We start from the raw sequence: 18,690 nt of genomic DNA, 5'->3' as shown, positions 1-18,690 counted from the left end.
TACATTTAAGGATGACTATATATATTTGAGTTTTAAGGATTAAAAAATAGGATTAAATATTTTTCAAAATTTAAAATATTTGTTCTACAAATAAATTAAATTAAATCTGTGATTAATGGGATCACAATGAGTCTGTTAATTAAACATGACAGATTAATTAAATTAAATAATGAATAAATGAATAAACAGCAGAAAATGTGAGGATGAAAATATCCTGTTTTGTTTTTGTAAAGCGGCGCCGCTCAGCTACTTCTGAGTTCTGCTTTATCTGCTTTCACATCCTGAGCAACACGGATGTGTCGCACACCGCTTGATGTTTTAATCTCAGCTGAAACAGAGAAGTTTGTCAGTGTGTGTGATTAAAACCAGATCAGAGAGCAGAGGAAGCAGCGCTCCGCATCAGTCCCACTCTAAAAGCATCTCCTTTAATGACCCCATCGTCTGATGGAGAGCAGACAATAAGAGAGCGAGAGGGGATAATGACACAACTGTTCTGCTACCCCCCCCCCCCCACCACCAGCACGTCCTTATCAACAAGCAGCATGACGTCAGACGTGGTGTTTTCATACGACTCCTGCAGAAAGCAGCAGCTCTGTCCTCTTGCTGCGCTGGATCACGTCTCTCCTGTTCCACGCTCAGCCTGAGTCCAGGCCGCTTGCTGCAGGTACGCCGAGCCGCGACACACACTGCAAACTGCTGCATCACTTTGATCCTTTCACTTCCTGCTTTAAATAAACGGCGTGTCAGAAACACTTAGATGGGAAACCAGAAAACAGGGACGTAGAGGAGGACAAGAAGGGGATTTTATTCAGCTGTTTGTTGTTTTTTTTCATTTAAAACAGGCAAAGCTCTGAGCTTATAGCCAAACAGCTTCACACACACACGGGTTTTAATAACTGCAACATAAATTCACATGGCAGGAGCTTATGGGAGGCAGTGTGAAGCATTTCACATGTAATGTAGAGCAGAATATGCTGAACTCTGGCTGATGATGAGAACTTTCTGCAGACTGGAGCTGACAGGACTCCGGACCCGCCGTTCCCTGTCAGATAAACACGAAAATGGGAGAAAAAGCACGAAGAAGCTCCACATGCTGCTGCAAAGCCAACGCAGGACCTAAAACCTATTGATTCTGGGCTTTGGCTTTTCAGAGCATGCACTTTTCACATGCTAGCCAATCAGCTGGAAGCCACAAGGGCCTTCTGTGTGTAACAGCAAGCCAGCTTTATTTCTTTATCTCTACCTTACAATTTTGCAAATCAAATAATGATGAGTGCAGCGGCGAGCGGCCGGTGATAAGAGGGTTTAGTGGTTGTGCAGATTGAGTTATTAGGGTTGGTATAAAACGGACGAAGGTCTCTGGTGAAGCCCGAACGCGGGCCAAGATACATATTCCTCGCACTGTGTATTTTTGGTTGCTTTAAAAGGCTGAAAAGTAGAGGGGAAGGCTAATTTTCTGGGTAAACAGCTTGTTCGATTGCAGTGTGGTTTTGCGCTGAGCTCTTGGTTTATTGACTCAAGCCGAGCTGGGCTCTGGCTCCTCTGCCGACCACAGGGAGAAGCCTGCAGAACACACACCAACACACACACGCTGCCTTATCTGCGACCGTGTACCGAGCCCTCCTCTCTGCAAGGCAAGCAGAAAATAAATCATTTCCTCATATCAACCAATTTATTCTTCAGTCTGACAAAACAACACATTTTATTTTTGTTCTATTTTTCACCTTCTGGAAATGATTTTATTTACTAAAAGAAACATGTTTAAGTTGAGAACTTTAGGAGAAAATGAGGTTAAATAAAGAATAAATGTTAAATCACAGGAGTTTGCTTAGTCATGCTGTAATAAGGAATAAAAAGAACATTTCTGTCTGAAAGTCCTCAGACTGAGTGGAAGGAACCCGGCGGCTGCACGGTGGAAGCAACCATTCATAAAAACTCCGACGATGCCTCTCTTCCTGTTGTCAGATTCGCATCAAGGTGAAACCTTCCAGCAACAACTCAGGCTTCACAGCTTCCTCCTCTCAGAGCTGCAGCCGCGCCGCTGCGTGCTGCTGGCAACTCTGACCACACAGCGCCACACAGAGGCCGAGCCCGGTACTGAAACGCCGCTCCACACACACACACACACACACACACACACACACACACGTTTCCTGGCACTGCCTGATGAAAATGCTTCCAGCAGAGTAAAAGGTCAACATTGTCTCACTGTAACGTATCAATGAAACAGATTCAGTTGGTATAACTTCATTTTAAACTGCTTGTTATTCATTCTAATCTTAAATAAACCAGATGAACGTTGGAGGGCAAAAAGCTGAAAAACCAAACTGGTAAAGTTCACTTTGCTACAAACTACAGCTAATTCACTGCATTAAACTGCAAAATTTCACTTTTCTCTGTTAAAAATCAATTTATTTGTTGTGTCAATCATTTATTCACATGACAGAAAAACGTTTTGAATGATTTCAGGAAGGAAAACAATAGAAATGAACTTTAATGTCGTCTTTAAAGTTTCTCTGTTTAGCTTGATTTCAGCTTCTTCTTTCTGTCTGTGATGATAAATGATTTATTTATGGAGGAAGAATGAAAGTTAAGTCTCATCTGATCTCTCCCAGCTCCAGATCTCCTGCTGGGAGGAAAACAGTTCTCAGAAAACATGTTCAGGTCTCCACACTGATCCAGCTTCCGCCAGAGTTTCAGTATCTAGACATAAAGTTGTAGACATAAAATCCAGACGAAGGATTCGTCATGTGACTGCTTTGCTCATTACCGTGTGACAACATGAGATTTCATCATAATAAACTGAGAAGAACCAGTTTCCAGTGTCGTGGACATCATCACAGCTACAAATCTCACACGGCTGAATAATCGGTGCTGCACTTCACTTCCTGCATGCTAACGCTTTAAGCAACAGCGTTAGCATGAGGCCTTGTTTACACATGTCACACACCACAGCTCATGAGGTAATGCTTCCTTGGCATCGACCTGAGCCAAGCGTTGGTATTTTTCACCACAGGACGATGACTGATGAGCTGGTGGGAGGGTGGGGGGGCGCTTGGGGTGGGAGAGGGCGAGATAAAACAAAAGTCCAAACCCAAATAAGCAAGCCGTCAGCCTCTAATAGCAGAAAGGAAGTGTCCCTTTATCAACAAGTGAATTAACAGTTTCCCGTCACACCTTGTTTTTTGCCTCCCCCTCTTTCTCTGAACCAGCGCCAGGGCCCAGATGGCCTGTGATCGGACCACCGGGGCTTCTGCTTGGTGAGGAAACAAATCTGCTGCGCTGACTAATAGCCCTGTGTTGATGTTCCATACTTAGAGAAGAGTTCACTACACACCAAACTCAGCCGAGGACGTCAAAAAGAAACAAACACACACACCGAGTCGCAACGAGAGGCGACGTCTGGGGACTTCAACGCCACTGGAGGCTACAAAAGATCCATAAAACACAACCGAAACGGATCAATAAGATCCAGTCAGTCTGGATCCTATAGAAGCCAAAAACATGGACGTGTCTGGTTCAGCCTGCCCAGCTCAGAGGATCTGCTCTTCCTGATCCAGCCTGGTACGAACCGGGCCGCAGACAGGTTACGGGTCAGCACCAAACACACTGATAGCACAGAGAAAAGGCCCAGAAACAGTGAAGTGATGAAGGGGTGGAGTTGTACTGTATACATGGCCATAAATAGCCAGCCCAGATTCTAACAGTGACAAGAGGACAGCCAATTGCAGCCTCTATTTTTAGGTGTGCCGGCGGCCTGGGCTGGCAGCTTTGAGAAGGATGTGTACTTTTCTACAGTTCCTTCCCAAAAATCAACGCTGTCCTCACTGGCGACAATCACAGAGCAGCTGTTGTGGCTAGGTGGCCAAGCCCCGGCCTGCCTCACCCTGCCGCTCGCTGCCAACCGAAGAAAACCGCCTTCACTGCCCAAAATTCACACTCGCCTCACAAAAACAGGCGGAAGGCAGACACAAAGCAAATGTGACTCAATGTGTTTGCGTCCGGGGAAACTGCACAAATTATGGACTTTTTATCAACACTGGTGACATGAGTGCTGGAGGAGGGGACAGCTTTTCTAAATTTACATGTAGCAGGAAGCTTCAGAGGCTATTTATCTTCAAGCTAACAGGCACACAACAGCGAATGACCTTACTGTGGCGATCAGACTGCTGAACTGATAATGGCCTGCTGCAGGAAACGCGTGTTGGTGGGTGTCCATCAGATATACATAAACTCACTGCAGAGGGTGAGAAGAAACTTGTTGTGGCTCCTGAGCTCATCTCAAGAGTTTGGTTTGTCAGGCGACAAAGAAAAAGCAAAAGCAGCTCATTATGTCTCTAATCTCTGCTGATGGCAATAAAAAGATGTTGCAGCTGATTGAATCTGATCTAAAAGTGGATTTGTATTTAGACATGTCTATTTATTTATTTTGTTTGGTCTTTCTAAACAACAATAGTGTCCTTGTTTGTTATGAATTTGTCTACAGTTCGAGACTATATCGAAATCACAAAGATCAAGCCCATTTGTTTTTATTAACCCATAAACCTGCGTAATCCTGCTCAATGACATGGCCAAACAGGTTTTTGGAGCATCTGTTAATCTATTAATAACAAAGAACCAAAATATTCAGTTTATTTAGACCCTTTGTTGTGACACCTGTGACTGAGAGCTGGTACTCCTTACCTTCACCAGTCGACCTTGACATGAGAAAAGTCTGTTTATATAAGATCTCACAGCCGGGCGTGTATGTCGCAGTGAAAACAAAACCATGATGCTGAGGGAGTCGGTATAGAATGGGTGGGTGCACACACAAGCAGTTAGCATCAAACATGGTATTAGCGTCATTATACTGTGGACTAACTTGTCTGTGATATCTACAAGGGAACATAGAGCAGAAGTGCTAGGAGGGTTGAGGATAAGTGAAAATTATTTGTTCTTTCTCGAGGAATAGTAACAAGTAGTGCTAACGAAAATCCAGCCTAGTGTGGGCCACAGCAATTAAAACCAACAGCTTTAACATCAGCGGCTAACAGCTCTAGCATCAGAAGCTAACAGCTCTGGCATCAGCTAAAACCTCAAATATCAGCAGCTAACAGCTCTAGCATCAGCAGCTAACAGTTCTAACATCAGTAGCTAACAGCTCTAACATCAGCAGCTAACAGTTCTAACATCAGTAGCTAAAAACTCTAACATCAGCAGCTAACAGCTTTAGCATCATCAGCTAAAACCGCTAATATCAGCAGCTAACAGCTCTAACATCAGCAGTTAACAGCTCTAACATCAGCAGTTAACAGCTCTAACACCAGCGGCTAACAGTTCTAACATTAGCGCCTAACAGCTCTAACATCAGCGGCTAACAGTTCTGGCATCAGCGGCTAACAGCTCTAACATCAGCGGCTAACAGCTCTAACATCAGCGGCTAACAGTTTTAGCATCAGCAGCTAACAGCTCTAACATCAGCGGCTAACAGCTCTAACATCAGCGGCTAACAGTTTTAGCATCAGCAGCTAACAGCTCTAACATCAGCAGCTAACAGCTCTAACATCAGCTCCCAACAGCTTTTAGCTTCAGCTGTTTTGTGTACCATATTTTTTTCGTAAAGTATCAAAGACTTAATTACCACATGGTTAAACCCTGCATCCTGGTGGATATTGGCATTACAATAATTCTGACATATCACATCATAATAAACTGCACTTCCATGCAAACATGTTTTTGTTTTCGTTAAGGAGCAAAAAAAAGAAAATCAATTATTCTGTCCATTATTTCTTCAGTCCAGTATAAACCTGTACATCTACACCGAAACGGAGCTGAAAAGTACTAACTAGATCATTTTTTTTGTTCAGTGGACAGTAAATTGACCGTAATAATACAACACTCTTGTAGTTATTTCTTGACTGCTCCATGTACTTCTATACCTCAGCATACACACACAACCGCATACAGTCCACAGTTAATACAGAAGGCAGCTTCTTTTCTCTTGCATACATAATAAAACCTGGACAACAGTATATGGCAAAATACTTCAGGTATATTTAGTTTTTTCCTTTTTTTCTAAATGATTCGGACCCATTTCTTTGACCACAAAGATGATCACTTCTGTAGTTGGTTTACCTTCTTTAAAAGCACACACCCTCTGCTACGTATCACTGTGAAGACTAATTGTTGACAGGTGGCCCTAATGTTCTACTTTGAAACAACCGTGTGATTTACGATGGTGCTCCCCGGGACCCCGGCTTTCAGCGCTGCTACTATACAAACTTATCTTTCTCTCCTCTTGCAGCACCTCCCTCCAACTTTATCCCCTCCATTCTATCTCTCCTTCATTCTTCACAATTGCACCTCATTACTTTGCTTATTCACTTTCTCCTAGTCCCCACTTTGATGTTTCTGCCCCCCTTCTATCTCTCATCGCAGTGCAGTTTCCAAAGACTGAGACCCTTTTAATGTTTGATGGCTTATTTTTTCCCTCTGGAGGAATGTGTGTATTTTAGTGCAGAGGTTACGGGGGTGTCTGGGTCTAGACAAGGACGACTAGAAGAAGCGGAAATAAGGGCGCTGTTGGACAGGGTGAGGGCGTGTGGGGGGTGGCGGATGAAAATATGGACTATTTATGTATCAGTAAAATGATTCGCTGAGCAGGAGAGAGACGTATCAGTGTATTAAAGCAGAATAAGGTTCCTAAAATCTGACATATCTTCATCTCGACATCATTCATCCAGATTCTATACCAGCTTTATCCAGTTTACATGACCGTCCCGCCATCATGGCGCCATTTATAAACAGTCAACTTGTTTGGTTTTTTGGTTGTTTTATGAGGAAAAGTGGTTTCTATGTAGCATTTTAACTCTTTAGAGTGATGAGTGTAAAATGAGTGTGATGAGTATTCAGTATGAAGAGTTTCCAAGGCAACCTAACAGTTCTTTACTGGAGAGATCAACCGATGAAGCTCTCTAAAACCAGTATGATCAGTAAACTACACACCAGATCTCATAGTTGAAGACAAAGTTCAGTTTGTTCCAAGCATTCTGATGGGTGACGTCACATTGCTAGCCGTCAAGATGATGAGCTAGAAGTGGTAACAAAGTCTGGAAGTATTATGTATTATGAGCTACACTGAGACGTGGCTGCATGAACACACCTGGACTCTGATGTGTGTGTAAACTGCTCTAAGACTTCACGTGCACACCGCAATGAGACAATCAGCAGACAGCTGACAGGAGGTGGACATGCACAGCTTTTTATGCACTGCTGGTGCTTCCTGGACATGGCACTGGAAGGAGAATACAAGAGCAAACAGGCTAGATGGTGGGAGAAGTGGTGGAGGAAGGCAGGAGCCTCAGAGTTCAGTTGGACAACAGACTGGACCGGAAACAGAAGCATCTAGAAGAAAGAACTGGAGGAAGATGAGATATTTGATGTCTCACTTCGGTCTCTTGTATCTGCTGTGGCACCAGAACCAGAACCAGAACCAAGACTTAATGAGACTGAACAAACGGAAAGCTGGTTCCAAACTGGGATTAACTCTGGTTCTGAACTGGGAATAAAACTGGTTTTGTGCTGGAATACCTCTGGGAATATCTCTGGTTCTGTAATGGGAACTCTGGTTCTGTACTGGGAATAAGTCTGGAGCCACTGGATCTTATCATCCAGAGCAGAATGCTGCACAAGCTTCCAAAGATGATCGATGATTCTTCACATCGTTGTGAAGAAACAGTTGAAAGTGTGAAAGTCAAAGACAACTTAATTGATACAGGTTCTGCTCAGTGTGAGGTTTCGTCAAGTCCAACACAGGACAGAAAGGTAGCAGAGATCTTTCCTCAGTTCCACACAATCAGTTCCCAGGTAATTCAGAAACAGGTGTGTTTTGACCATATTTGGTCAATGAGGGCATTTCTGAATGTAAATGATCAGGAATGTTCAGGAACATGTGGGATTTGTCAACAATAATGCCTAATAATGTGTACATTTAGCCTCTTTGTGTTGGATAAATAAACGCTTTTGTTGCTAATTAAAAATGTTATTTCCAGGACGTCGTTTCTCTGAACGGTTGACGAATCAGGGAACAGGAATCTACTTCCTGTCAGCGCTAACCACCATGCATGGCTAAAGCTGCATGGTGTGTGTGAATAAACCGTAGATTTTCCAAATATAAAGAAAAAAAAAAATCTAATTTAATCAGTTTCTTTGAGTGATAAATCGGAGCTGTTTGTAGAATTGAATGCAATGGTCACACACTGAAATATTCATTAGACTAGCAGTAAATGCTGATTGGACTGTTGGAGGAGAAGCTTGCAGACGCGAGACACTTACCATTATTTAGCGTCTAATGAAACATTATATCACATAAACCAACCCAAAGGTGCAGTCGTTTTAATAAGCAATAAACACTAAATATTCAAAATGTTAAATATCATCTCAAACTGCGATGAAGTTTAATGAAAGGCAGTGGAAGATGAGAAACATCCAGAATGAGATACGGCATGTCTGCAACATTGGGAGCGAGCTCTGGAAGTCTGAGCGCTTCTGGAAAGTCCAGGTAGTCGTCCTGTAACTGCCCAGAAGGCTCCGGTTCATGGAAGGGTCTGACGCCTTCACCTAACATCCAGAGGAACGACTTCTATCGTTCCATGTTCCTCCCACAGCTACACTTTGATCCTGAACTGGTTTCCACTCCAGTTAGCTGAAAACAATCTCACAAAGCGTGTTTGGCTGTGAAACTGTTGGACAAAGTCTCTGACTGGTTAGTTAGCAAACATTGGGTTCTGTGAAGTGTTTACCGAGTCCTGGGCCCAGTCCGGCCTCTGCTGCAGCAACCAATCAGAGCGCAGGAGCCGTCCTGGAAGCACTAATGACAACTGTCACATTTTTCTCTGAGAGTGACACCTCTGGGGTTAAACGGTGCAGCTGACACAACGTGGATGTCTGTGTCAGCTCGGTACGCGGTGTGACTGGCCTGCAATGGTGTTTGACAAACAAGAGAGACAAAGTTCTGGCAGACAGAACAGATTCCCTGGAAACGAGCTCACGCCATGACCCGTCACTGGAAAGGCAAAAACACACACACAAACACACACAAGTGCAGAAATGCTGACTGTGGACACGCTTTAACATTTAATCAGGGACTGAATGTGCAGAGCTGCAAATACTGATTTAGAGATTTCATCAGTTTTAGGAGAAATATTTCATCTCATAGAAGGTAAAACTGACGAACAGAAGCGTTTAATTGTCAAAAGTCTGGATCGTGTTGCATGTTTGTTAAATGGTTTTGTTTACAGCAGCCGAGGCATAAACAAACTCAGCATGTGCATGCTGAGTTTAGTGTTATTGATATAAAAATATTAGAAATATGAGATTAAATCATTTAAATAAAAGTGTAAATACACAAAAACTCTGCGCTAAACCGTTTTCAGTGTGGTGGCCGCCAGATAATCCTGGTTTAATCTGTTCCTACACCACAGAATGATCCAGAAGCCCTGCACTGGAAGGAGTCACAGACAGATTGTTACTGGACTGGAACATGTTTACTGGTGTTTACTGCTGGTGGTTTCTGTTGCCACGGTGATGCATCACTCTATACAATAAAAACTGCTAAAAAGCCGGAAAGTTGAGGACCGGTAGCCTGGTATGCCAGACTGGAGCGTATTCAGTATGGAGCGACTCAGTCTGGAGTTCCCCCCCCCCCTTCACGGAGATTCACCTGAAAAAAAGCCGACCACTCTGATTGGTTGATCTGAGGAGACTCTTGTCTCTTGCCTTGCGTCACCACGTATTCTCCAAAACATTCCAGATGTTTCCGCACAGACGCAGCAGGAGTTCGTTTCTTCCACGATTAGGTTAGAAAAGCAACAGCGAGATGCGGCTAACGCCATGTAGCCTCAGGTTCTCACAGCAACGACGACTCAGGTCATTCATGTCTTCTCTACTTCACGCCATGTTTATTTTCCTCTGCTGCGTTCGCTCTCCTGAACTTCCAGACATTGTAGGCTGCCGCTTCACTGACGTCACGTCCGCCATTTTTCTGACTGGTTTATTCTGCGCTATAAATCCGTTGATGCGAGTGAGTCCACAGACTCTACGCCGGTACAGTGACAGAGTCTGACTCGCCAGGCTAGGCCACTGCTGCTGTGGTGGTCGGGGGTACCCCAGCTCCAATTCTGCCAGGGTTCCCAGTCCATGCCGGTACTGGTCTCCAATCTCCGTTAATATCGGACTGTAAGGCAGGCGGGGTCAGCCAGCGGCAGCTGCACGTATGTGCTGGTCATGCTGAGTCTGGGTGCAGAGGCGAACATCTGCTCTGACGGTGGCGAAGGACCAGCGCTGCTACGCCACAACTGCGCCTCACTGAGTCAGAACGTTACATGCTTTCACATCAGGGTCTCTAAAAGTCTCCAGTAACACCAGAATAGGCTTGAAATGGTCTCTAACCTGGGTACGCTGCAAGCTGCCGGCTTGTTCCATGCCGACGCAGGTCCGGGTTTTACATGAACACGTAGCGCTTCCAGCCCTGATGCGCACCGCTGACTTCCTCACATCTAACTGTTCCTGATGTCAACGTGTGTGTTTCCTTCTGAGAAGTGTAAACACCATAAATAAATAATGGTGAAATAAATAAAGGTGTCAGAGGACATGTTGTGGCGGTCTGAAGAACTCCTGGTGTTTACCAAGATGCCACCATGAAATACCCAAAGACATGTCATGCTCCTTCCTTGCATCCCTCCAGCTCCTTACCGTGTAACGGGGACCCCGAGGGGCTGCTGGACAAGCCAGGTATGGGACTACATCGGCCTCCAATTCCTCCTCCTCCACCCAGGATGCAGCTGCTTCCTCCAATACCCCCAGTTCCTCCTCCTCCTCCTCCTCCTAATGCAGCCGCCCTGTTCAGCTCCTGCTCGATCTCCTCCAGGCCAGCGCTCTTCTGGAAGCGGGACATCCGGTTCACCACCCGCGGGGACATATGGGTGCGGGCACACGGCGCACCACCGTAAGGGTTGATGGGAAAGACGTGGGTGGTGCCACGGAGGGTGCTGATGGCCACCCAGCGACTGTCCTGGCTGAAACACATGTCCTGCACCTGGAAAAAGACCAGAGGGGGAACAGGTAGAGAGGAGAAAACACCGGAGATGAGAACATTCTTAGACAGTTTATACGTCTGAACACATCGTCAGCGACTTTCATCATAACATGCAGGAGAAGCTCCACTGCAGGAACTACTGACACGGTGCATCAATCCTCAACGTGTGACGACTTCAACAGGACACAGACGCTGATCCTGGAACAACTGTCCACCTGTTCCATCCCAGGTTACAGCGGAAGAAACTCCACGCTCCAGTCAAGCTCCCCCAGTCCCACCTGGACATCTGCCTCATAGTCCGCTTCCAGAGCTCCGGGGTTTCCGTGTGCTCTAGAAGTCTGGCTTTGCTTCAGCTCACGCCGAGACAACAGAGACAACAGCTGCATTTGCATGTCTGACGTCTGTAAACGGTGAAACCACCTCAGCAGATAATCGCCTTACAACCATAAAACGAACTGGACCACATCTTCAGGAGCGCCTGGACATTAATTATAATGTAAATTCTTAATATAATTTAGATTGTACTGATCTAAATCTGGCCGTTTGTACACGGCTAATATTCTAATGTACTGACATAATGTAACTTTATTTAAATAAACAGTTGACAGGTCTTTAATTTGCATTTTTTGGCACAGCTTGTCTTAATAAAACATCATTTAATGCCTTTATTTATTTACACTTAAGTGAAAAACTAAATGCCCTGAGATGGACTGGCGAGCTGTCCAGGGTGTACCCGCCGTTCGTCCAAAGCCTGCTGGGATAGGCTCCAGCTTCCCCACGATGTGTCATCTTACTGAGCGGTTTGGAAAATTAATGAATCAATGAGTTAAAAACTAAATAAGTTTTTTTTTTTTTTTAAAAAGGGAAAAAATCCAGGAAATACAAAACACAATTAATAAATATTAAATAATATGAAGTTAAAGTTAAAATTAATATCAAAACAAGAACATACAAAAGACTCAGTACAAAACAAATTGATAAAAATATAAAATGTTACAAAATGATTTAGAGCAAATTTGCAACAACAGGTTAAAATCAATACGGTGTGTATTATTGACTATTTATAGATATCAGATTATATTATTAGTTTAGGAGGTTTTTGCTGAACAGATAGAAACATTTTGCACTGTAGCCACGTTACTTTTTACTGTCATGTGTGTATAAATGTCGGCCCTCCTGAATGTTGCCATATGGTTGCATCAGTACTTTCCAGTGAAGAGAAATTTCCTTCCAGACAATTAACAGGGACTGTGTGCACGTACAGGGTTTGTTCGTGCACATTTACTTTCCTTTTTTCAGCTTTTCAGAATGAACCCTGCAGGAAACACACACAAGCCTTTCAGTTTCACCACCAGTATCTAGCTCCAGCAAACATTAGCGTGTCTGAGGTGTTTATCTCAGGCAGACTAATCTGTCTGAGGCACCTGACAGCACCAAACAGGTACGGAGATCAGACAACAACTCCTTTTAAAGGGTGACCATCTGATCTGAACCCTGTGGGTGGTAAAAACCTGTAAATGACTCAGAAAAAACAGGGAAGGTGACGGCCTCCTTTGTTGGTGCTCCTCTTAGAGAGCAGGCACTTGAGGAGATAGGATCTCCCGGAGCACGTCAGACACGCAGCAGAGCAGACAGAAAGGCTGCAGGAGACAATACAAGCTAAGAGGAGTGTAAATGAACAAAGACAAAGGACAGAGGTGACCAACTGATTGCTGTCTGAACACTGAAACAGCAGCCGTCATACGGCGCGCTATTAACCCTTAAAAAGCAGTTTAAAAAGATCTCCAGCGGACCCAGGCGCCGCCTCGTATCATCACCGTCTCAGGACCAGCAGCGTGGAACTGGGATGGTCAAGTGATCCTCCAGCTGGTCTACGGAGGTTTCTATCCGTCCAGGAGGTTTACAATCCAGACACAACATGTAGTGTTTATTCAGAGACTCTAGATGGTAAATCCACCATTATTTATCACATCTTCATCACCATCACTACCATGTTGCTAAGAGACCTCTGTTTTCACCTGGACATGATGATGAAGACACTTCCTGTCAGACTTTCCACCAATCAGAGAGCTTAAACTGACGGTAACGTCCAATCAGGAGCAGGTAAAGATCAACAAGTGATGAGAAAAGCAGGAAAATAATGATCCTCTATGGCTGGAATAAAGCCAGGAAGACGTTTGGGATGCAGCTGAGGTGGAGGTGCTGCAGTGAGGACAGCAGGTAGATAGTAGCAGGAAGACGTGTGGAAACATGGAAACAGTGTGTGTGTGTGTGTTTCAGACGTGAGAGAATGATGTGCAGATGAACTACACAAAAGAAAAGTGAGAAATGCTAAAAAACTGCTGATACAGCAGTTCTTATGGACATCCAGCAGGTGGTATTTATTCTCCAGGCCAGTGATGCATCGCTGCCGTTCCTTCTGCCCTCTGCAGTCAGTAAACATGCAGATGAGACTCGAGGAGAGGATGCTTGCAACTGTTACAGAAGGTGGTGAGATGTTCCTTATGGAGACATGCTTCCACAGGGTGGAGTCGCTGACGGGACTTTTTAACGAAGGTGTCAGGTGACAGGTTGTCTGCCTGGAGGGACCCAGAGGAATCTAACAATGCCGACCCTCACTGTGGATGTTGAGGGGTCTGTGTGTGCGCTCCCCAGACCTCCACCACCATCTCCTTCTCTCTCCACATAGGGCTACCTGGTCTCTGCCTGGTGAGACCAATCCCAGTTCATCTGCATCTTTAATGATGTGTGTAAAAGCTGTGAGAAGGCAGAGTGGGGGAGGGCGACACCGGGACTGGTCCTGATGTTCAGCAAACGCAGCTTGTTGGCCAGCTGAGGCGGGATGACGGTGCTAAAAGCTCTCCAGTGGAGCCAGAGTCCTCTGACTTAGTGCTCCTTTCCAGGTGCGACAGGATGAGGTGGAGTGTGGTGGAGAAGGCGGTTTGCTCCGTTTACAAGCTGCAGAGGGTGTAAGCTAGTGGGGGGACAGTGAGTTAAGTGCTGCATGACGAGCATTTATTCAGCACAGGTGGAACACAGGTGTATGGGTCACAAAGTCATTCAGTTTTCTAGGCTGGACTACTTTGGCAGCCGGACTTTGTTGGGACTCTTGACACACTTTGGCCCCACCGTCTGTCTCAGAGAAAAGCTGAAAAGGTCTGTCGTGACATCCAGTTTCTGAGGACCGGGTCAGGGATGCTCTCAGGCCCTGCAGCCTCTCGTGGGTTAACGCTGGCCAGGGTTTTTCCACTTCAGCTGTTGAAAGCTGGATGAACTGGTTTCTGGGTTCGGGTGAGGCCTCCAGTGCCTGATGGGGCCGCTGTCCTGAAGTAAAGATGCTGAACTGGTCTGGCAGGAAGGGGTCGTCGAGGCACATGGGTAGAGGAGGAAGGTCTCTAGTCCACAGCCGACGGGAGTCTCTGGGGTCAGAGAAGCGGCCATGGTGTCTGTCCACACTGCGTCTTTGCCCTCTTGACGCCATTTCTCCATTTTTTCTGGACAGCTTGCAACCTGCAGCATCACCTGACCTGACAGCAGCGTTTCATGCTCTCAGACTCTGGTCTTCACCAGTCGCATCGCCAGTTCATTTATCACTGTAGACAATAACCGCTTGTGTGTGACGCCATGAGTGGCTGCATGGTGGGAAAAGTATGGAAGACCTGCAGGTGTGATGGTTAAAGTCCCGTCCCACAACACAGACGGCGTCTGGACGGCGCTGCACGCTAACTTCCTTCACGTTGGCAAAAACAACATAATGACTGTAAACACCTTAAAGTCAGCAGTTCTACACCCGAGTGGCAGCCGGTGGACCCCACACAAACGTCCAGGTCCCACAAACCCGGTGTAAACCACCAGACCGCCTCCACTCTGTTTACTGGTTCGCTTAGCCCCCCATGAGCCTCTCCAGTCCCACTCACCAGTATGAACTTTCCACCATTACAGCCTCATCATGTGATAACTGAGGCTGTCCTGAAAACATCATGTCTGCGTGCTGACTGGCGTGGGAGGGGGGAAAAGCAAAGCTTGGGAACACGGAGAGGACTGAGTGACAGCCAAAGGTCTCGGAGAAAGTTAAGATGAGGAATGCCAAACTCTTTGGTGAGCCAGTCAGACAGACAGTTCTGTACCTGTAGGCCTTTCTAATCTCCTGCCAGGTCACACTGGGTAATTGTTCCCAGCAATGACAGTTAATGGGGCATCCTCTGCATACCAGACGGTTACTCTACTTCACAAAGATGAGTGAAAGAGGAGTCCTGACCTCTGCTGGGGCTGATTAGGGATGGCTCAGAACTGATAAAGAGCGACTTTGTGTGAGTTGTAATTGGCCGTAATAGACCTGCCAGAGCTGCAACTGTAAGATTTTACTGTCAAGCCGTTCTGATCAGGTGGAGGAGAACCTGAACGTTAGCAACGCAGCCGCCGTGCACATACTCAGGCTTATCTTCCCAACGTGGAATGCATCTACATTTAAGTCACATGATGTGGAGGTGTTGATGTAGAGGTAGCACATTCCTGAGATGCTGGAAAGGTCCTGCTCCTGTCCTCAAACACGACACTTGATGAAACCCATGACACAGAAAGATCAGCGAGGCGTGATTAATGCTTCTGTTTTTCTCTCTGAATCAGTGAGGAAGACTCGCAGCTCGGTTCACCTGAGAGGACCTCGGAAGGAATGATGGGAATGTGACAAAGATGGAAAGAGGAATAAGAGCGAAGAAAGAGGACAAACAACTCACACACAAAGGGAGTCATGGATGAAGTGAATTACACAATCATGATGGGGGGGGCGGGGGTGTTATACTGTCAGCACTGCATAGGTGATGTAATCAATTTGTTTTTATGCATCAGCACATGGACAGTCAGTGTTTTCTTTTGCTGGTTTCCATGGAGATGAAGGAAGTTTTACAGTGAAGTATTTTCTCTTCCTATCATTAACTACCTTCGTCTCATGGTGTTTCTAAGGTGAATGTGGCGTCTGTGTCTGGTTTCTCCTGAGTCTGACCGTTGACAGAGGTCTCCATCATCATCATCATCATCATCCTCATCCTCATCACCATCATCATCATCACCACCATCATCATCATCATCCTCATCACCATCATCATCATCATCATCATCACCACCATCATCATCATCATCCTCATCACCATCATCATCATCATCACCATCATCACCATCATCATCATCATCATCATCATCATCATCCTCATCACCATCATCATCATCCTCATCACCATCATCATCATCATCACCATCATCACCATCATCATCATCATCATCATCCTCATCACCATCATCATCATCCTCATCACCATCATCATCATCCTCATCACCATCATCATCATCCTCATCACCATCATCATCATCATCATCATCATCATCCTCATCACCATCATCATCATCATCCTCATCACCATCATCATCATCATCATCATCATCATCCTCATCACCATCATCATCATCATCATCATCATCATCATCATCACCATCATCATCATCTGATAGCTTCCTGAGATATTTACCTGGTATCACCTATTATACACCTCAGCTTCATTTTTTACCTTCTGCTGTAGAACATCATCATCCTCATCACATATTACTTTACTCCTTCCTAGGATTACTTTACTCCTTTCTAGGATTACTTTACTCCTTTCTAAGATTACTTTACTCCTTCCTAGGATTACTTTACTCCTTCCTAGGATTACTTTACTCCTTTCTAAGATTACTTTACTCCTTCCTAGGATTACTTTACTCCTTTCTAAGATTACTTTACTCCTTCCTAGGATTACTTTACTCCTTTCTAAGATTACTTTACTCCTTCCTAGGATTACTTTACTCCTTTCTAAGATTACTTTACTCCTTCCTAGGATTACTTTACTCCTTCCTAGGATTACTTTACTCCTTTCTAAGATTACTTTACTCCTTCCTAGGATTACTTTACTCCTTCCTAGGATTACTTTACTCCTTTCTAAGATTACTTTACTCCTTCCTAGGATTACTTTACTCCTTTCTAAGATTACTTTACTCCTTCCTAGGATTACTTTACTCCTTTCTAAGATTACTTTACTCCTTCCTAGGATTACTTTACTCCTTCCTAGGATTACTTTACTCCTTCCTAGGATTACTTTACTCCTTTCTAAGATTACTTTACTCCTTCCTAGGAATACTTTACTCCTTCCTAGGAATACTTTACTCCTTCCTAGGATTACTTTACTCCTTTCTAAGATTACTTTACTCTTTCCTAGGATTACTTTACTCCTTTCTAAGATTACTTTACTCCTTTCTAAGATTACTTTACTCCTTCCTAAGATTACTTTACTCCTTCCTAGGATTACTTTACTCCTTTCTAGGATTACTTTACTCCTTTCTAAGATTACTTTACTCCTTCCTAGGATTACTTTACTCCTTTCTAGGATTACTTTACTCCTTCCTAAGATTACTTTACTCCTTCCTAGGATTACTTTACTCCTTTCTAGGATTACTTTACTCCTTTCTAAGATTACGTTACTCCTTCCTAGGATTACTTTACTCCTTCCTAGGATTACTTTACTCCTTTCTAGGATTACTTTACTCCTTCCTAGAATTACTTTACTCATTCCTAGGATTACTTTACTCCTATCTAGGATTACTTTACTCCTTCCTAGGATTACTTTACTCCTTCCTAGGATTACTTTACTCCTTTCTAAGATTACTTTACTCCTTCCTAGGATTACTTTACTCCTTCCTAAGATTACTTTACTCCTTCCTAGGATTACTTTACTCCTTTCTAAGATTACTTTACTCCTTCCTAGGATTACTTTACTCCTTCCTAGGATTACTTTACTCCTTTCTAGGATTACTTTACTCCTTTCTAGGATTACTTTACTCCTTTCTAAGATTACTTTACTCCTTCCTAGAATTACTTTACTCATTCCTAGGATTACTTTACTCATTCCTAGTTGAACCAATCTGTTATCTTCTGCTTTGTTGTGAAAGTAATGTGTTTTTATGCAAGAGGAAGTAACTTTTACATGTTCTACTGTATTCCAGGTGACGTTACTGACACAGTAACATATGTTGACTCTGACAGATGTGCAGCAATCTGACATGTCTCAGCGTTCTGTGGAGACCAGATTATACATTGAGCCTTAGTTTTTACTTTGGGTTGTCATTTCAGACAGGAGGCAGAAGACGTAGGACTCATGAAGTTAACTTTTCCAACCTTTACATCAAAACTGTTAAAAACACGTCTGAATTCTTCAAACCAGGAAACTGAGAGAGTCCAAATGCTGATAATCAGTTCATACATTCAAAAGCACGTGCCAGCTGCTCATCTTCCTCATTTTTACACCTGAACCAGTCATATCAGCACTGATGGTGCAGGTCCGTGCAGTACCGCAGTAAAGCCCCGCCTCTGTAAACTCGCCAACTAGCGCTCTCTGGTTTGCGCCGTGACAAAGCTCACCCCGCTCTGCCTCATCCAGCTGTTATCAGCTGCAGGTCTGTTTACCTGGCCTCGGGTCACTGGCAGCCAGCCGCATGTTTGGTTGCTGGAGACAGATAAGGCGTCTCTCCACCCACCTAACTGAAGACTTTATCACTCTCTGCTGTGTTTCTGAGTGTGAGTGTGTGTTTGT

At 44.6% G+C, this 18,690-nt stretch overlaps 1 protein-coding gene across 2 annotated transcripts in view; it reads right to left on the bottom strand.

The window, feature by feature from the left end:
• bcas3 (BCAS3 microtubule associated cell migration factor) overlaps nt 1–18,690 on the bottom strand; it is a 464,427-nt gene that overhangs the window by 327,321 nt on the left and 118,416 nt on the right. For both annotated transcript variants that reach the window (XM_079246567.1, XM_079246566.1), the window contains exon 15: nt 10,732–11,074. In XM_079246567.1, coding sequence (XP_079102693.1) covers nt 10,732–11,074 — 343 coding nt within the window. The remainder of the gene's footprint in view (nt 1–10,731; nt 11,075–18,690) is intronic.

Source organism: Telmatherina bonti (assembly GCF_933228915.1).
Source record: "Telmatherina bonti genome assembly, chromosome: 9".
Taxonomy (NCBI): Eukaryota; Metazoa; Chordata; class Actinopteri; order Atheriniformes; family Telmatherinidae; genus Telmatherina; species Telmatherina bonti.
This window is presented reverse-complemented; position numbering and strand designations above follow the sequence as displayed.